At 40.7% G+C, this 17,494-nt stretch overlaps 1 protein-coding gene and 1 long non-coding RNA gene across 3 annotated transcripts in view; one reads left to right on the top strand and one right to left on the bottom strand.

The window, feature by feature from the left end:
* Positions 1 to 3,848: 3,848 nt before the first annotated feature.
* LOC138918650 (uncharacterized) lies at positions 3,849 to 10,040 on the bottom strand. Of its 2 annotated transcripts, XR_011428229.1 has the most exons (5): positions 9,087 to 9,993; positions 8,543 to 8,637; positions 7,487 to 7,577; positions 7,210 to 7,281; positions 3,849 to 6,686 (listed from the first exon to the last, which is right to left on the bottom strand). It is a non-coding gene; the product is annotated as an uncharacterized lncRNA (long non-coding RNA). The 2 variants fall into 2 exon arrangements; XR_011428228.1 differs by having other exon boundaries at positions 8,543 to 10,040.
* Positions 10,041 to 10,737: 697 nt separating this feature from the next.
* The window catches only part of ACVR1C (activin A receptor type 1C), a 74,203-nt gene continuing 67,446 nt past the window's right edge, over positions 10,738 to 17,494 (top strand). Inside the window, exon 1 of the mRNA XM_023622943.2 lies at positions 10,738 to 11,055. Coding sequence (XP_023478711.1) covers positions 10,986 to 11,055 — 70 coding nt within the window. The 5' untranslated portion in view covers positions 10,738 to 10,985. The remainder of the gene's footprint in view (positions 11,056 to 17,494) is intronic.

The following is a 17,494-nucleotide window of genomic DNA, read 5'->3' as shown; positions in this document are numbered from 1 at the left end:
AGCTTAAGACAGCTCCAGTGACTGTCTGGTCTGAAAACATGTATCCGGAAAATCTTATCCACAGCCTTGGTTTCAGTTACCCCCTGCATACCAAGAGAACTCTCAAATTTTTGCTTCTAGCCAAAACTAATCTTGCAAGTCCTAAACCTATATATCTAACTACTGGCTCCTCAGCTCTAGTTGGGTGTCTCACAGTCATTTGGAACTCAACATCTAAGTGGAATTCATACACATCCAACCTGACTCTTCTCAGTGTTCGCTCTCTGAGTGCACAGCATCTCTGCCCACCCAGTGCAGACATCAGAACCCTGGGGGTTACCTTGAGTCATTCCTCTCCTTTCCCGTCTACCTCCTCCCTCAGTACAATTCCCTTCTATCGTCCCTGCCAAAACTGGTTCCTGCCAGAAATCTTTTTTCACCCAGATGACTGAATAATCCTCCCAGCTAGTGACCTAGATTTCACTCTTGCCTAGGCACAGCCCATTCTCCACATTAGAAGCTACAGTGATATTTTAACGTTACGATCTGATTTTATTTAAATTTTTCAGTGACTTCCCATTACTTTAAAAATTAAGACCTAAATCCTTAACGTGGCCTAAAAGGTACCCCCCTGAGCTGAATATTTTTTCAGACTCATCTCTTGCACTTTCCACACTGGCGTTATTCAGGTTCCTCTAAAACCAAGTGCTTTCTTGCGTTGAGTCCTTCAAACACACAAACAAACACTCACACACAACACCTAACTACTTTCTGTTCTACTTTCAAGCTCTGCTCAACACACTTCCTAACAGACACTTTCCCTGTTACTTCTGACAGATTCAACCTATTATAATTTTTATAGTATCCTATATGTGCCCTTTCAAATACTGATCAAATTTAATTAATTATATAAGTAGATGTTTAACATCTTTTTGTTTGACATAAATTTCATGAAAAGTGGATGACATTTCTCTTTTCACACTACATACTCAGTATATGGCACAGTGCACGGCACAAAGTAGGAATTGAATGGATTAAGTGACAAGTGGTGTGCCAGCTGCATGAGTTAGGTGTAAGATGCCAATCAGTTACATGATTTTACCTCGTGGAAATTATTAAAAATTAATGTTACTAACTATTTCTATGTCATTTTGGGAGAAGACAATTCTAAACACAATTTTTGGCAAAAACTAGGAAAGAAGAGGATGGGTCTTTACATTTATCGAGTGCTTACAATGTAAAAGGGCTTTAAAACATCATGTTACTAATTCTAGTGTAAGTCTCAGAATTTCCCGGTGAGAATTCATGAGAAAGGAAATGGAGACCCAAGGACTAACTTGACCATAGTTACACAGTTATCAAATGGCAGAGATGACAATAACTCAAATGTCTCAACAAAATAAGTCCATTTTTTTGAAACAACGGGACCAAATTTATCTTCTTGTGTATTATAGGACTACGGAATAATACCTTCCAAGTTGTAGTCATTAAATAAATATTTCTGAGTAATTATGTTGATTTAGTTAGATTTTTATTAACAAAAGGACATGCTGGGATCTAGGTCTGTTTGACTCAAGTGTCAAGAAGCCATTTCTATCACGTAATGGTCACTCACTTATGGGATGAATGAAGAAAAGATAGCAATTAGCAGTAGTGTTTTGATATAAACACTAAAGATGTATTAATAGCACAGAAAACTTAAAGCTTAAGTGAAACTTTGGAGGTTTGTGGAAGCAGTCTTAATCAAATCAAGATAGAAAATAGCAAGTTTTCTATCTGCTCCTATGCTATGTGCTATTGGGTACTTCGACCTTCAAAGTTTATGAAAGAGTATTAAAAAACCCTTGTTCTCCATTTCATTTATCCTAAGGACATAAGAGCTTGTTAGATGTGTCTGTACTATAGCACGACATGTTCCAGGACTCTTGAAGAAGCAGATGACAACATGTTGTTCACTTCTCTGCCTCTCTCTCATTTTCTGGGCTTGGTCTTTTAAGAGATAGCTGCAGCAGGGTAATGGAGAGGCCAATCTCCTCAGGGAAACTCATCTTTGGTGCCTTTGAGTGCGGACTTGACTATCAAGCATCCACAAAGAGAGAAACCTGGCATTGCAGTGAATTGGGTCCCTTGCCACAGTGTGTAAGTGTGCATGTGTGTGTCTCCTTTGCTCTGGATTCTGACATGGTTCTCCTGTGACGTGCAACGCCACACCGACATGGGTGGGAGGAGAGTGAGGGGTCTTCCTCGCAAGAGTCGGATATTCTTGGAGTCAATGTGGTGAGGAAGTGTTCATTCTTGAGAATGAACATGTAGAAGTTAGGCTTTAAAAAGGCAAGAGGGAATGTTTGTTGCTCTTTGGGGTCAGCCTCCCCCTTGTAAAGGATGACCTTTGCTGAATGGGCCACAGGGAAATGAGCCTGGAGCTGGGGGGAAATGCCTTTCTAGGAGACCACAAGACAAAACACGAGCAAATGATATTTTATGAACTGTGCTGCCTGGTTGTATGTTCCTATCTGGTTTTGTTTCCCTTTTCGTTCTATCTGGGCTTTAAGTGGAGTTTGTTTAAACGCTTCGCCCCATGTCAATTCTAGTACTAGGAATTTAGAGAACAGTTGTGTTCTGCATTTGAGCTGGAGTATTACAGGGTGAACATTTTCTACTTGTGTCCCTGTGTGCCAACTCTCTGGGCCCATGTGTTAATAGCAGAATTGATTATTGAAAAGTCTATCCATCCACCTCTTCCCCACACGACAATATTTCTCCATTGAAACCTCAGAAAATATTAGACTTGATTTATTAAGCCAGACTCTGGTCTCCTTAGAGGAATATCTTTAGAGTCTTCTTTACATAAGATTTCAAGTTTCTCCATAGTCCTCAGATTTCTCCCTGATCATGTTGCTGTTGTCTGAAAGTCATTTAAGAAAAAAATTTTTCTTCCAAAAAAGGCTTAAAGGCACAATATACAAATACCTGGCTATAGTAGTAGCCTGAGAGAATTTTGTTCATTCTGAAATATAATTTATCAACCAATAAGCATAGGATTTCATAACCTTTCTTGTTTGAATGGGAGGGATGGGTCAGAGACTAGGAGCCCTTTGTGCAGGACAGAGGGAGCAAAAGGGTGGGAAAGAAGACAGCTTAGAAATATCAAAGACCATGTGGGGTTACTTTGCCTTTTCTCTTAGATGAGGCATATGTACTTTCAACTGGATATTGGGACAACAGATCCTGCTCCAACTCCTTCTGCCCTGTGTGAGGAGTGGCAAGCTATGAGACAACTAGGTTTTCAATGAAGGACCAAGTATTCAGTGACTTTTTCCCCCCAGCCATAGCAGGGTTTCTTAAGGAGAATCTGATTGCCAGAGAATTCACAAACAGAGGTACCAGTGTATTTTACATCTCCACACAATAAATAAGAAGGGGAAACCAAGAAAATAATGTACTCCCTGTTCCAAAATGTTATGGTTTGCTATATAGTTAATAATTCGAATTTAGGAGTCATCTCAAAGGAAATGGGTGGGTTGATAATGACTTACTGTGAGCTTTTAAGAGTACAGACACATTCGGGGGCCCTTATCACAAGAAAAGAACCCCACTTGGCGGCAGGATGGTAAAAGCTATAGGTCACACAGACAATCCAACAGGAAATGATTGAGTTGGGATTTTATAGAGCTCTCCCAGCATCTCACCTTCTCACCACTCTTAAATTTGCACCTCTGGAGCTTGGGCAGTTGTGCTTTCCATCATTGTTCTCTTCAGTTTCTTGCCCTGTTAGGTTCTAGAAGAACCTCTGACTTTTGAGTTTAAGAACAACTGACTTACTCTGAGGAGATAGAAAGGGATTATTTTTGCTAAGTATTTTTGAGGGCTTTTGTCATTTGCAATCTTTTTTATTTTGTACATTTTATGTTTTACATTTTGTTTTGAAAAACAAGGAGAACCAAGGCCCTGCCAGACAAATAAACAGGGAAATAGAAAGGAACAAGGACAATCATGTGGTCCCTTTCATTTGGGAATAGGTCACTCATGGCCACCAATATTTGCACATAAACTGCATTTATCACCATAGCAGAAAAGGAAAACAAAGATCAAACATTTTCCAAACAATTTCACCAACAACAGTACTAAATCCTTGCAAATTTTAATTATATTTAAGTATTCTACACTTTTATTTCTCACACAAGTGATTAAAAAATCTACTCCTTGTATTTGTCCAACTTTTTTTAAAATTCAAAAGACTTCCATGTAATGTTTATCTCATTATCAAAGGTTTTGTGCATGGGAAAATAGTATCATGCCCATTTTGTGATAACAATAGTATTAACACGTTTTCATAACAATCTAAAAGCATTCCATTCACAAAATAAGTCTTGGAGGTACATTTCTCCATTTTATAGGTGAAGAATATAAAATGTGGTAAAGTTGTGGCTAAACAAGGCTGATGGGAGGTCTGAAGCCTCAATTTCTAACAGTAACTTTGAAAAGATTAGGTAATTTGCCCAAATTCTGGAAAAGTGAGATTAGAATCCTGGGCTTCTGGATCCCAGTTTGTCATTCCTTTTGGACCAGTAGCACTTTTGAACATTCATCCTATTTGGAGGGAATTCCCCACCTTGTGAATCCTTACTTCTCTCTATAAAAGCCTGCTGCTCCGTTCCCAAGCCACCTTGAAGCTACAGTTAGAGTGCAGAAAGCCACAGCTGGTGTTCAGATGCAGCAGTTGGAGAGGTTCTAGAAGAATCATCCACTGTCCAGCCTCAGGGTGTTGATGGTGCAAGATGCACTGTCTGTGCCCAGTGGAAGGATGGGGCACAGCATCTCTGAGGTCTGTAGTAGCATGTGGCATGCTGTCCCCGGCTGTGTAACTCCCAAGCCTGGTTCATGGGCTTTTCTGGAGAAGCTATAAGCTATTTAGCATTCTTTAATAAATTTAATTCCCACTTACACTTATTAAGGTAAATTTATTTTCTTTGCGATTAAAAACCTTGACTGATATAGAGCTCAAGTTTCTTTTTACTGAGATGACTTAGCTCCCAAGTCAGAAAATTTCGTAACGAACATTCTTTGGTCACTTTTAAGGTTTACTCATTCTCAGTTTTAGCGTTCACGCTCATTAGCTATACTTTACCCAAACTACCATCTGTGGTTGGACAATGTGAATACAAAGGACGTGAACACCTAGTTATAAAAATGCTGCTGTTGTTGAGCTAATTTATTTATTCAACACAGCGTTGATGTGTGGGGAGCAGAGGGAAAGATGGAGATACACTTGGAAAATCAGGTTGAGGATCTTAAATGTCATTTACTCACTCATTCAACAAGTATTTATTGAGTGCTTACTATGTGCCAAGCTGATTTCAGATGCCAATGTTAGACCTGCTAGTGTTAGAACTGGCCATATGTCTTAGATAGCTCTCAGTGATATGCTCATATTAGTGCTATAAAAAGGTTCCTCTGGCTGAAGGGTTGGCAGGAATAGATTGCAGAAGAGTGAACCTCAAGGAAGGGACACCACTTAGGAGGCTTTTTTGACATTTCAAGTAACAGAAGATGATAATCTGACATAGGATAGTGCCAGTGAGGTGGAAAGAAGTGAAAAAACTTGAGAGATTTTTATAAAAGTTAGAATCAATGGAAACTGCTGATTTATTGGAGGTAAACGATGAGACAGAGGGAAGAGATAAAGAAAAAATCCAAAGTATCTGGCTTGAGCAGTGACAATTACTGAGAAGTAGGACAGGAGGAGGAACAGGTTTGAGGAGCAGCTTCTGTTGTACAAATTGGTTTCGACCACTTTTGGGTTGTATAGAGAGAAACGACAGTAGGACATACAAATCCAGAGTTTGGGAGTAAGATCAAGGCTAGCGATGGAGATTTGGGGGTCTTGAGCATATAACACAGAAATAAACACTGAAGTCATGGGAAGGGATGAGGTCACCTAGGGAGAATGTAGAGAAATGAGCTAGTGTAGCAGTTCTAAAGGTGTGCTTCAGGGCCCCCTGTGTGTTCTCAAGACCTTCTGGGGGTCCACGAGGTGAAAACTACCTCTGTAGGTAATACTAAAATGTAATTTGTCTTTTCCACTCTCATTCTGGCACAAAGAGACAATGGAACTTTTCAGAGGCTACATGGTGTGTAATGAGGTCATCTCTTAGAAGGCTAATGGAATTTGTGCTTTTGTATTCCTTTGTTTTAAGAATTTATCAATGTAAATTTCTAACATTGTAAATGTCGATAGATATAACCCAACATAAGCTTTCTGGGGTCCTCGGAATTTCTGAAATGTAAAGGGGTCATGATATAAAAAAGTTTGAGAACCAGTATGCTAGAGAATTTAGCCTTAATTCTATAGGCAAGGGTGATCATTAAAGATTTGAGGACAGGGGAGAACATAATCAGAGTCATGTTAATAGAAAGTTGTTCTGATGGCAGCCTTGAGGATACATTATGATGGGGATAACATGAAGCTGTGGAGATGATTTAGCTGGTAATTACAACAACTCAGTACGTTGTTACTTGGGGCTTGGACTATGGAAATAACAGTGTGAATGACAATGGACAACATGAAAGAAAAATAAATGTGACCTTATTATTGACTGAATATGGGTTGCTATTGAAGAGACAAAAGGAGTAAAAGTCTTGCTTCTCCTACCATTTCAAGCACAGGAAAAATCCTTGACATTCAGTGAGGATTCATGAGATGAGCACTGTCCAACAAAAATAATAATGAGAGTCACATAATAATTCTAAGTTTTCTAATAGCTACATTAAAAAAATGAAATTAATTTTTTTTTGATGAGGAAGATTGTCCCTGAGCTAACATCTGTGCCAATCTTCCTCTGTTTTGTTATGTGGGACGCTGCCACAGCATGCCTTGATGAGTGGTGTGTAGGTCCATTCCTGGGATCCAAACCTGCAAACCTGGGGCTGCTGAAGTGGAGCATGCAAACTTAACCACTATGCCACCCAGACGGTCCATGCAGTGAAATTAATTTTAATAATTTATTTCATTTAACCTAATATATTCAAAATATTATCATTTCAACATGATATTCAACAAGTGAAACTGAGAGTCCCCAACGGAAAGATTTCTGGGATTAAGAGATGAGATGAGTGGAGACGAGTGATTCTTTAGGGGGGATGTGAGTTTAGGGAAGGAAAAATTCAGTAAAATGAGAAAAGATTAGACCTTGATAGTATACAGCAAATTATCATAGTATGCCTCCTCACCATATGCTCATTCCATGATAAGTTCACGTTCCAAGATGAAACAAGAAATTAAGATGCATGGCATGGGAGATTCTGGAAAGGATAATAATAAAAGAAACCCATATGATAAAAAAATCCCAGTCATTTTTAAAGTTCAACAAACAGTCATTTTGAAAGTTCACTTATTACACACATTTATTTGCCTTATTAATTTGGAATGTTATTCTGAAATTGTATCAAATTTTTACAGTTTAAAGTCCCAATATCTGCTTCCCTTAGTTACGCAAGATTTACTTACCCAAAATCTGTTTTGCTGATGAACTCCTCAGTTATTTGTTGTTTTTGTTTTCTTTTCATTATGAGAATCCAGGAGTCATGATGTAACGTTGCTATGGTAACGAATATGTACAAATAGATGATTTAAGGGTGGGGAGAAGGTTAAATCTTGAGAAAAACATTTGCACGTAAATTTCTTTCCAATGAAATTTAAAAAAACTCTCATGTAAATTTTTTTCTGTTATGAACAAAAAGCATGAAAGATGTATTATATCACATCTTGAACAATGCATTTGTATTGCTTATATTAAATAACAGGAGTCACTTAGTATGCTCCAAAGAGTATTTTCTTAATAATAGCTCATTTAAAAAGATATTGAGGGACTGGCCCCGTGGCCGAGTGGTTAAGTTCACGTGCTCTGATGCAGGCGGCCCAGTGTTTCACTGGTTCAAATCCTGGGCGCGGACATGGCACTGCTCATCAAACCACGCTGAGGCAGCATCCCATATGCCATAACTAGAAGGACCCACAAGGAGGAATATACGACTATGTACTGGGGTGCTTTGGGGAGAAAAGGGAAAGAAACAAAAAATCTTTAAAAAAAAAAGATATTGGATTAAGACTGGATTAATTTCCATAGGAGTGTTTGCGTGTGTGTATAAATAAAGAATATTCCTAAGTAAAATTTGGGACACATAAGGATGAAGGTCTTTTCTTGGTTGTTATGAAGAGGGCATTAAGGACTCAAGCATATCAGAAATATTTAAAGTTGCCTAAGAATATACTTTGCCCGCTATTGGGATTCAATACATTGAGAGTGGTTAACTTCAAAGCTTCCATAGTATTGATATTGGAAGAAGAACATGCATAAGAGGACAGAGGGAAATAGTATTTGAAGATGTAGTTTAAAAGAATCCTACAGATTAAGTACTTAGATTTTTTTACATATTAACCTTTTTTTGTTGCGTTACAGAACTTTGCACTAAGAACTCAAAACATCCTGCTTCCTTCATTGGCTGGCCATATGTTGATTGGCACGGCACCTAATAACTCTTGGTTTTTTTATACTGTACTTACGGCAAAGGTAATGATCTCTGCCATCTGATGAGGATTGCACCGTCCAATAAAGAAATAATGCGAGCCACATATGTAATTCAGAATTTTCTAGTAGTCTTATTAAAAAGCAAAAAGAAATAGGTGAAATTAATGTTAGTAATAGATTTCATTTAACCCAGTATGTCCAAAATATTATTTCAAAATGTAAGCAATATAAAAATTATTAATGATATACTTCACATTCTTATTTTGTACTAAGTTTTTGAAAGCCAGTGTGTATTTTGTACTTACAGCACATGTCAACTTGGACTAGACACATTTCAAGTGCTCACTATCCATATGTGACTGGCAAATACCACACCATGTGGCTAGCAGATACCATAGCGGACAATGCACCGCTGGACTAAGAGGAAAGGGTTGAGTTTGTTTAGAATGTTGAAGTTATTCAATAGCCGACTTCTCAGGATAATAACCTTGCTTTCCTTAGAAGATGAGAGCTTTCCGACTTGCAGGGACATTGCTTACTGCATTCAAGAGACAAAATAAATTTGTAGGGAGTACATACCTGACATGAGTGTAATGCTTTATGATTTGACAGTGTGTTCACATTCACTGCCTTTTTTAACCCCGATCATGGTTCTAAGAAATTGGGAGGGATGACGGTCCATTTATTTTTGAGGAAGCCGGCCCACAGAGGACACCAGTTTTGCTCTTTCAGCACCAAATCTCATGATCCAATGGTAGATCACAATCTAGGTACAGTTACCAAATAATGAGCAAGCCAAGTCAGCCAAAATATAATGTGTCCTAGCATTTTCTTGCCTTTTTTTAAAAAAAGCATCTGTTTTGTGGGTGTCTGGAAGGGCTCAGGCTTGTCCCACATCTCCATTTTTTTTTGTTGTTTGCTTGGATCCAGAATAAAATGAGAACAAAGTCTTTTTATGCTTAGAAATGTTTTGATTCATCCAAGGTGGTGGTGATGGGTTGAGAGCCTCAGGACTGTCACAGTCACGCATCAAAGTCCAACAAACATCCTACCTCCAATACTGTGGCCCTTTGATGGTAAAGGCAATTGTATACACCATTCCACCATAGGTCTTTCCTAGACCTCAGAAAGAACATTCGCCTTATTTAGAGCTGAGCTGGGTGAAGCAAGTAATATCTCTTACTCTAAAGCAATTAATTTAAATGGCAATCACTTTCCAAGGAGGCCCATAACAGTAGCGATAACACCAGTATTGGATTCTCGGCTTTTTGTGTTGTGCAGGTTAAAAGAATCCCATTCACTTTAATGTATAGGCTACATACGTGGATTGAATTTAGGCTAATTTCTATTCTTTGGTAACGTTGCCCTTACATTTTCAATCATAATCCACCTGGGAAGCACACCTATTTGATAATAAGCCTCCAGGGACTTAAACAATACTCAAACAAGTTTCTAATATATTACTTTAAATCATTCTTCACCTCCCCTTAATCCGTGTATCTAATCCCCCCTCCCCCACTGTCCCCCTCTCCCTTCCCCGCGTCCAGTTTTTCAATTGCTGAAATTGTAGCTGCAGAGATAGCTTCCATAGGTCGGGGCCTCTACCTCCAAACCTGGATTATATATTGCAGACGATCACATCACCTGGCGCAGGTGGTCTAGCCTTGGTAGCCATTCATACAGGGGAGAGTCGCTGGAAGGCATCAGACAAGAAATGAAGTTTGTTAAACCAAAGCTTTAGGTAGCCGATTCGGTCGGACAGCTGGTTATTTCCAAGGCTGGACAGAGAGGGCGCCCTTCCACAGACGCACGCACAGCCAGGATGTGGTGGTGGGACGACACGGGGAGGAATACTAGGGGTGTCTCATGGCTCAGTCTAGTTAGAAAATCTTTAGGGCACTGGACCACAAACGAATGTCAAGCGATCTGGACGGCTGGATCTTCCGTAGGAGACTAGAGAGCGGACCACCAAGAAGCAATTGCTGCAGGGTTTAAGTTTCCCTAAAGTCTCAGCAGGGCTTTCCCTCCCGTCCCAACCCACCCCCACCGTATCCAGTCTTGGGGTTCCGCGCCATCCCATCCCGTTCCTTCCCCCCAGCTCTAGGTGATCTCACTGCCTCGCCATCGGGCTGCCTTTGCCCGCCTGCCGGGCAGCGACAGGCCCGGGGCGGCTGTGAGAGGGCGCAGGGGGCGGAGGCGCGGCAGGGGCGGGCTCTGTCGCCCCCGCCCCCGCCCCTCTCCGAGCGCGGCTGCTGGGGCCAGTGGCAGGAGCGCCGCGCACCGCCCGCCGCGGGGGGCGTGGGATGGGGGAGGCAGAGGAGGGGGGCACACGCGCCGATTAGAGCCAACCGCACACTTCAAAAGGGTGTCAGGGCTGTGCTTGCCTCCCGCGCCCCGGGAACTTCAAAGCGGCCCGCGCTGTCCCGGCCACGTCGCTCCGCTCCGGGGCCTCGCAGCCCCGGCAGCCGCCTGGTGGCCATGACCCGAGCGCTGCACGCCGCGCTCCGCCAGGCTCTCCTGCTGATCGCCGCCGCCGCGCTCTCGGCAGGTAGGATGGGCGCCCCTTCCCCCGCTCCCGGAGGGTGGGAGTCGGGGGCTCTCTGCAGTGGGCGCTGGGGTAGGGGCAGAAGGTGCTCCGCCACGGGGCCGAGTGGGAAGCGCCTGTTGGATTGAGGGGGCGCGGGATAGGGCGCAGCGTGGGCCCCTGAGTCTGGCAGCTGTAGGGGTAGACAGGTGTGTTGGGGACGAAGACACCAGGAGGAGGGAAAAAGCGACAGAGATGAAGGGGTATGAGTATTATGAGTGAGATGGGTGACAGATTGGGGGCAGTTTGCCGCGACGGGAGTAGGAGAGCGTGTTTGTAGGTGTGCGCAGGGCTGGGCATGGGGTGGCACCATGAGTTTACTCTGCAGGGGCTTCGGGGACCCTCTGTGCCGAGCTCCGGAAGCTGAACAAGGATGCTGGCGTGGCGGTGGTGGGAGGGTGGGGGACGGTGGTAACGAATCAGTCTGAATTTGGGGAGGTGGGGGATACCTCAAAAGCCACTGGTGCCAAGCTATGTAGGCGGGAGTGGGAGCTTAAATCTATGTCGTGTGCAACGCACATTGCTTTCGAGGTACGATCTTTACTAAGAGTTGAAAAAATTCTGGCAGGCGTCCCAGCGTTGCTAACAGGTCTGTGCCTTGAAAGGCTAAATAGAGCCCTCGGCCCAAGCTAGAAACCCATTTCTTTCTAACGTTCACTAGAAACTGGGGCAAATGCATCTTTGGTAAAATCATAGTATGCTATGTTGAGAAACCCTTTAACTCTAGAATTATTTTCATTATTACATTATCCTGGGTTATGGAGACCAGGAACAGATTTCCTTGCTAACTTGTTCTTTAAACATTTCAAACAGACATTTAAGACATTTGCACATAAAAACCTGGTGTTTTTCCGTAGAGCTGTACTTTGTCCGAAGCTGATTTTGATGCATTTTTGTTTTCTTGGATGACAATCTGTTTGACATTAATAGCTATGCTCGGGGTGGGTAGTTTTTCTCTTAGTGACGTGTGCAGGAGAATGTTTTGAATAGTATGATTTGTGCCCTGTACATATTTCAGTGTTTCAGATGGCCTGAGAGAATCGCTAAATACAATATTCAAGTGAAAATTTGATTATTGGAAGTGATGAATTGGTACAATATGAGGATTAAAGCATTTCATTTATCTTTGAAAAGGCACAGCCCCTTAGGAAAGCGGGTACCCAGAGACTGTCAGGAAGATGATGGGATACGGTGAAATGTTTGCGTTCAGAGTTAGGAAATCCATCAATGGGAAGAAAACTGATTATCAGAAAGTCTTTATAAAAAATGGGTGGAAACTCCACTAACTTGGAGTACTCAGAGTGCTCGTGATAATCTAATAGAATTTACACACGCGCGCAAAAAGTCTTCCAAACATCACAGTTTTGACTGGGCACCTGTGAAATTCCCGCTACAGGCTGTCTGTACAACCCTTTGATTTTATGGAGCTAATAACTTTGCTGCAGACATTTTAAAAAATAGACAATTATTTTTTGTTTAGCTTGAAAGGTATATTTTGTTATAGGACAGAATCTTTAGAAAATTTCAGAGACCCTGGGCATAGCAACTTAGGTAAACATGCCCCACTATGTTCTTAAAAAGACATGGAAAATTTGGACATTGAAATGTGCAAAAAAGAAAAAAAAATAGATCATCCATTCAAATTTGACTGTTTCCTCAAAATTTGAAGGCTAAGAAAAATGCCTGATATGGAGATAATGTGTCAATATAGTAGAGACGTACTTATTAAAATGGAACTTTTATAATGAACTTTTCTGTGTCAAATGCTATCATTTTCAAATCTCTTTAAGAAACTTTACCTCTCTTTGTCCCACAGAAAAAACGTTTGTTGTTATCTACATTTTTGATTCTTAATTTTTATATAAATCTTTGATTATTTGACAGAGGGATTTAAGGTAATTTATTTATTTCCTCTTTTAAATTGTTTTTCTCATGTGGTTAGCCACATTATTTTTGTCTTGCTCTCTTTTAAAAATCACCTTGTTAATCATGTTGACCATTTTTGAAAATGTACATACCATTGTTGACATGTTATATGAGAAGTTGCTATTGACATGATGACATAGCAAAACGGTATGACAGAAAACATCACATTCCAATTTGGCTCTGCTGAGCACCAAGCCTAGAACCTTAAATATCTGAAGACATTGATAAACCAATACACCCTTTTTGCTTTAGCTGTTCTTAACAGCATCCCTATTACTTAGGCGCGGCATGCATTAACAGCAGAGTAGAAACTATTGCTCCTTGATGAGAATCTCAGAGGGTAACCGCTGATGGCAATTTAGAGAAAATATATATTGGTCTGGAGTGGCCTAAAAATTAGTCTGCTCTGAGTTGTGTAATTATCTAGTTTCTGGGTTCCTTGATGTTTGATAAGAAAGACCTGACATGACCTCCTAACATTTATCATGTGTACTAAACAAAGAATTGGCAGAAGTGTCCTGGAGTTCTCAAATTTGAAACTGTGATTTGGATATTATATAGATTGACACATTGTGCATTCTCTACCAATTTCACGGAACTCCTTGGTTTTGGCATTATTAAGAATCTGGAAAGCTAGATGCTGTTACTTTAAAAGTGAAAAGATAACTGTTTCATTTAATAACCAGGGTGGAGGTGGGGGTGTCAGGTAGTGAGAGTTTCCCCCCAACAACTGTTAGCAGTTCCCACTATAAATGTTAAGTGGTACTGGAAGGGAAAGTCAAAACCTTGGGCTGACTGCGTTTATAAATGCAAAAGATGTAGCCCCTTTGTCCTTGTTTAAGCACAGTTATTTACTGGTTGGTTGACACAAATGTGGCAAGAGGCTCCCTGGTTCCAAGGAAGAGACTTCTTTGGAACCAGGGAGCCTCTTGCCACAGGAGGCAGAAACTCTGTGCACAAGTCTTTGGGGGCATATTTCTTCACTGACTGTACTGCCTCAAGCCATTTTCTAGCCTCAAACTTATAGAAGTGTAAACTAGAGAGTTCTTCTCATTCGCTACAGTCATACAAAAATAAAGGATTTGAGATGTGAGAGAAAGAAAGGAGCAAAGGATGACCCCAAATTGTTAACCCAGGCAAAGAGTAGACCCTTAAGTGGAATGAAGCAGACTGCAGGAGGAGCATCTGGGGAAAGAAGGGGACAGTGGCATTTAGCTGGAGCTCAGTTTTGGATAGGTTGAGTTTGAAATGTCGATTAGACACTAAAGCAGAGATGTCAAGTCAACAATTGATTTTATGGGTCTGGAGTTCAGGGGGTAAGTCTGACCCGAAGATAACAAATCTAAACCCAAGGACAATTACAGGTAATTTTAAAAGACATTAAATAGGGTTACAGATTTGGCAAATCACAGAACACCCAGTTGAACTGAATTTCAGATAAACAACAAATCATTTTTGCGTTTAAGCATGTTACAAATATGACATGGGACATACATATATTAAAAATTAGTTGCCATTCAATTCTAATTTAACTAGGCATTCTGTACTTTTATGTGGCAACCCAACATTAAAGAAATGTTGTGATGAGGTGAACTGTGTCTGATACGTGTATTCCTAGTTATTGCTTTAGAAAGAGAAGGATAGACCTATTTTCTAGTCCTCGTCTGTTAAAACTTTTGTTCCAGCTCCTCTGCCGTCCCCACATACATCTCTGAATGGGGCACTCCCAGCTCTCTGCGCTGGCTGTCTCCACTGCTCTGAGTAAGCGGGGAGGGATCCCTAGTCGTTCCTATCTTACATGAGTATCTGAACATGAAAGGATATGTGCAAAAGATAAGAATACCTCTCTAGGCCCCCTGCAAATGACTGTTATGTGAAAGCAGTTGGTTTTGCCCAAATTAACTGTCTTTTGAATGTGATTGCTGTTTTCAAATGCATTTTTAGCGTATTTTCCTTTTGAATAAACATTCGTATGTTTCCCTTTTAGGAGAAACGCTTCCAGGCGGTAGTTGAGATCCAGTTTGTTGTATTTTTCTTGGCAGTACTTGCATCTCTTATTGTAAATAAGAGAGGGTGAAGAGGAGAGGAGAGTGGATAGAGCTGGGGCTAGAGAGGCCGTGAGCCCCCCAGGACCTGATAATCTGACACAGTTTCAGGTTTGAGATCATGTTGCCCCAACAGTGATGGCAAGTCCTTTGGGAGAGGGGCAGGGAGACGTAAATATCAGCCACAGGCTGTTTAGTGCCTGCTCGAGCTAGGTCTGGACCTGCTACCAAATGATTATCGTTGGCTTCATTTTGAGATTTGTAGGGGAAAGTGTCCTAGAAATGAACAATTGTACGCATAGAACATTAAAAAGCTCAAACAGGTATGTTCACATGTATCTAAAGAGTTGATTTCAATAAATAAAAAATGAGAGTTTATTTTCAAATGTAAGTTGAAAACAGAACTAAACAGAAAAAAAGAGAAAAATTCCAAGCACAAAGAGGGTACTATGTATCATTCCTTATCATTTATATCTGTGAGGCTTCTTCTGGATTTTCCATTGCTTTGGACTTCTTTGTTTTAAGTTTTTCATAGCCGATAGTCAAAATCTCAAGGTTTATCCTTAACGTTGTTTAAGAAATTGGGATAATATTGGAATATGTTCATAAGTGATAGAGAAATGCTACTTTTGTGAAGGAACCTGGGAATACCTAAATACTGTTTTGGCTCAGCTGTGCCTCACCGCCAGTCTAAGAGGGGTTATTCTGTCCTATACTAAGGGGGATATCCTAAAAAAGGGAGGCAAAGTAACTTTTTCTTGTTACCTGGTACTTTGGCTCCAAATTGCATAGTGGAACTCTATACACTCCCCTTTTCTAAACTTTTATAAACAATTAAATAGCCTCAGAATAAAGAAAGAGGGGTTGTGATAAATTGGAATCCTGGATCCTGACACTGTGATACCATTGGAAGACTGTGCAATGCCTGGCCAGTTGAATCCAGAGGAGAGGACCTCCATCTCCAGTACCTCACATTAGTGCAGGCTGCATGGCCCTTGTGATAAGAATTCCAGACTATAATCTCAGGGCCGACTGTTAAGTGAGGAAAAGACAGAGTCTGTGGAGAAAGGTGGCTGGTTCTTTTCCATGAGGAAGCAAGTCCTGCCCTTCCCACACCTGCTATGAAAAGAGTAGAAGACAAGACCGTGATTGTGAGCGTGTGCCTTTCGTGTTCTTTCAAAGCTGGATCCCTAAAGTGTGTGAGCCTCTTGGTTCCCTGGAATCTGAACAACACAAATCACTACTCCTCTCACTTAGGGATCCAGTAAAAAGTAAAAGAGAGGGAGGAGGTGAGTAGGAGTGTGAAACAGGCAAGGAAAACTTTATTTCCATAGAAGCCACACTCCGCTGTTCCTCAGGGGACGCTCCCTTGCCTTATCACGTGGCTTTTGAATTCGTCTGCTCTGATTGGCCAACCAGACTAACCAGGTTCTGCTCTGTCCTGTTTCTTCGCTTTTTCTCTTCTGGAATAACTTCCCTTGTCTGTTGTTCTTTTCTGTCTTTTTAGAGTAGGTGCATGAAGACTGTTTCTTTAGTACTGTTTTAAATTAATCCCCTCAAGAATTCATGGGTGAATCATTCAGCATGACTCAAGAGCTTGGCTTATTATTTTTTTTAAACAATTTAAATTTGCCAGTGACTTAAGCACCCCAGATTAGATCAATCTACTTTTCCATTAAACTTTTCACATTGAAATGATTAGGATGCTCTAATTTTGAAAGTGAAACACATACATTTTCTGCTGGTCTATTTTATCTTCCTTAACCTCATGGTAAGGTAAAATGACCGAGATAGATGCCACATCTCTCTATGTTGATTAAGTCCCGTGTAAATTTTTTGTTCAACACCGTGATTGACTGAAATAAATGCTCTGTGGTCAAAAACAGGATTAGAAAATAATTTAATCCATCGGGATCTGGACAATGATAATTTTAATGCAGTATGTTTAGTTTCATAAATACATGCTTATCCAAGAGAGAACTCAGAGGGTGGCAATCCAGATTAACACAGCTTTAAGGAACCAGATTGTTTTAAAACAGAGCCAAAATATGTTAAAGACTATTAACTCATCACATCTCACAATTTGATCTGATGACATTTTCCTGGCCTACTCTTCTAGAAGTGTGTCTTTTCCTTTCCTTTGTGCCCATTATTGCTCTTCAAGAGTGAAGACCTACTTTGTGAATATTTGCCTGCTCTAATAACCACAGTGAGACTGCGTTCTCACTCAGATTCCACTTACAATCGGAAGTGTGCATTTCCAGGAAATAGTACACTGTAAATTTGAAACACTGAATAAAGAATAATTATATGATTAGCAGAGGATTCCTTACAGGATAATAAATGCATAATTGAGTGAACCTCCCTCCTTTTTTTTTTTTAAGATTTTATTTTTTTCCTTTTTCTCCCCAAAGCCCCCCAGTACATAGTTG

Source organism: Equus caballus, chromosome 18 (genome assembly GCF_041296265.1).
Source record: "Equus caballus isolate H_3958 breed thoroughbred chromosome 18, TB-T2T, whole genome shotgun sequence".
NCBI classification, from domain to species: Eukaryota; Metazoa; Chordata; class Mammalia; order Perissodactyla; family Equidae; genus Equus; species Equus caballus.
The sequence above is the reverse complement of the archived record's forward strand: the minus strand, read 5'-3'. Positions and strand labels throughout refer to the sequence as shown.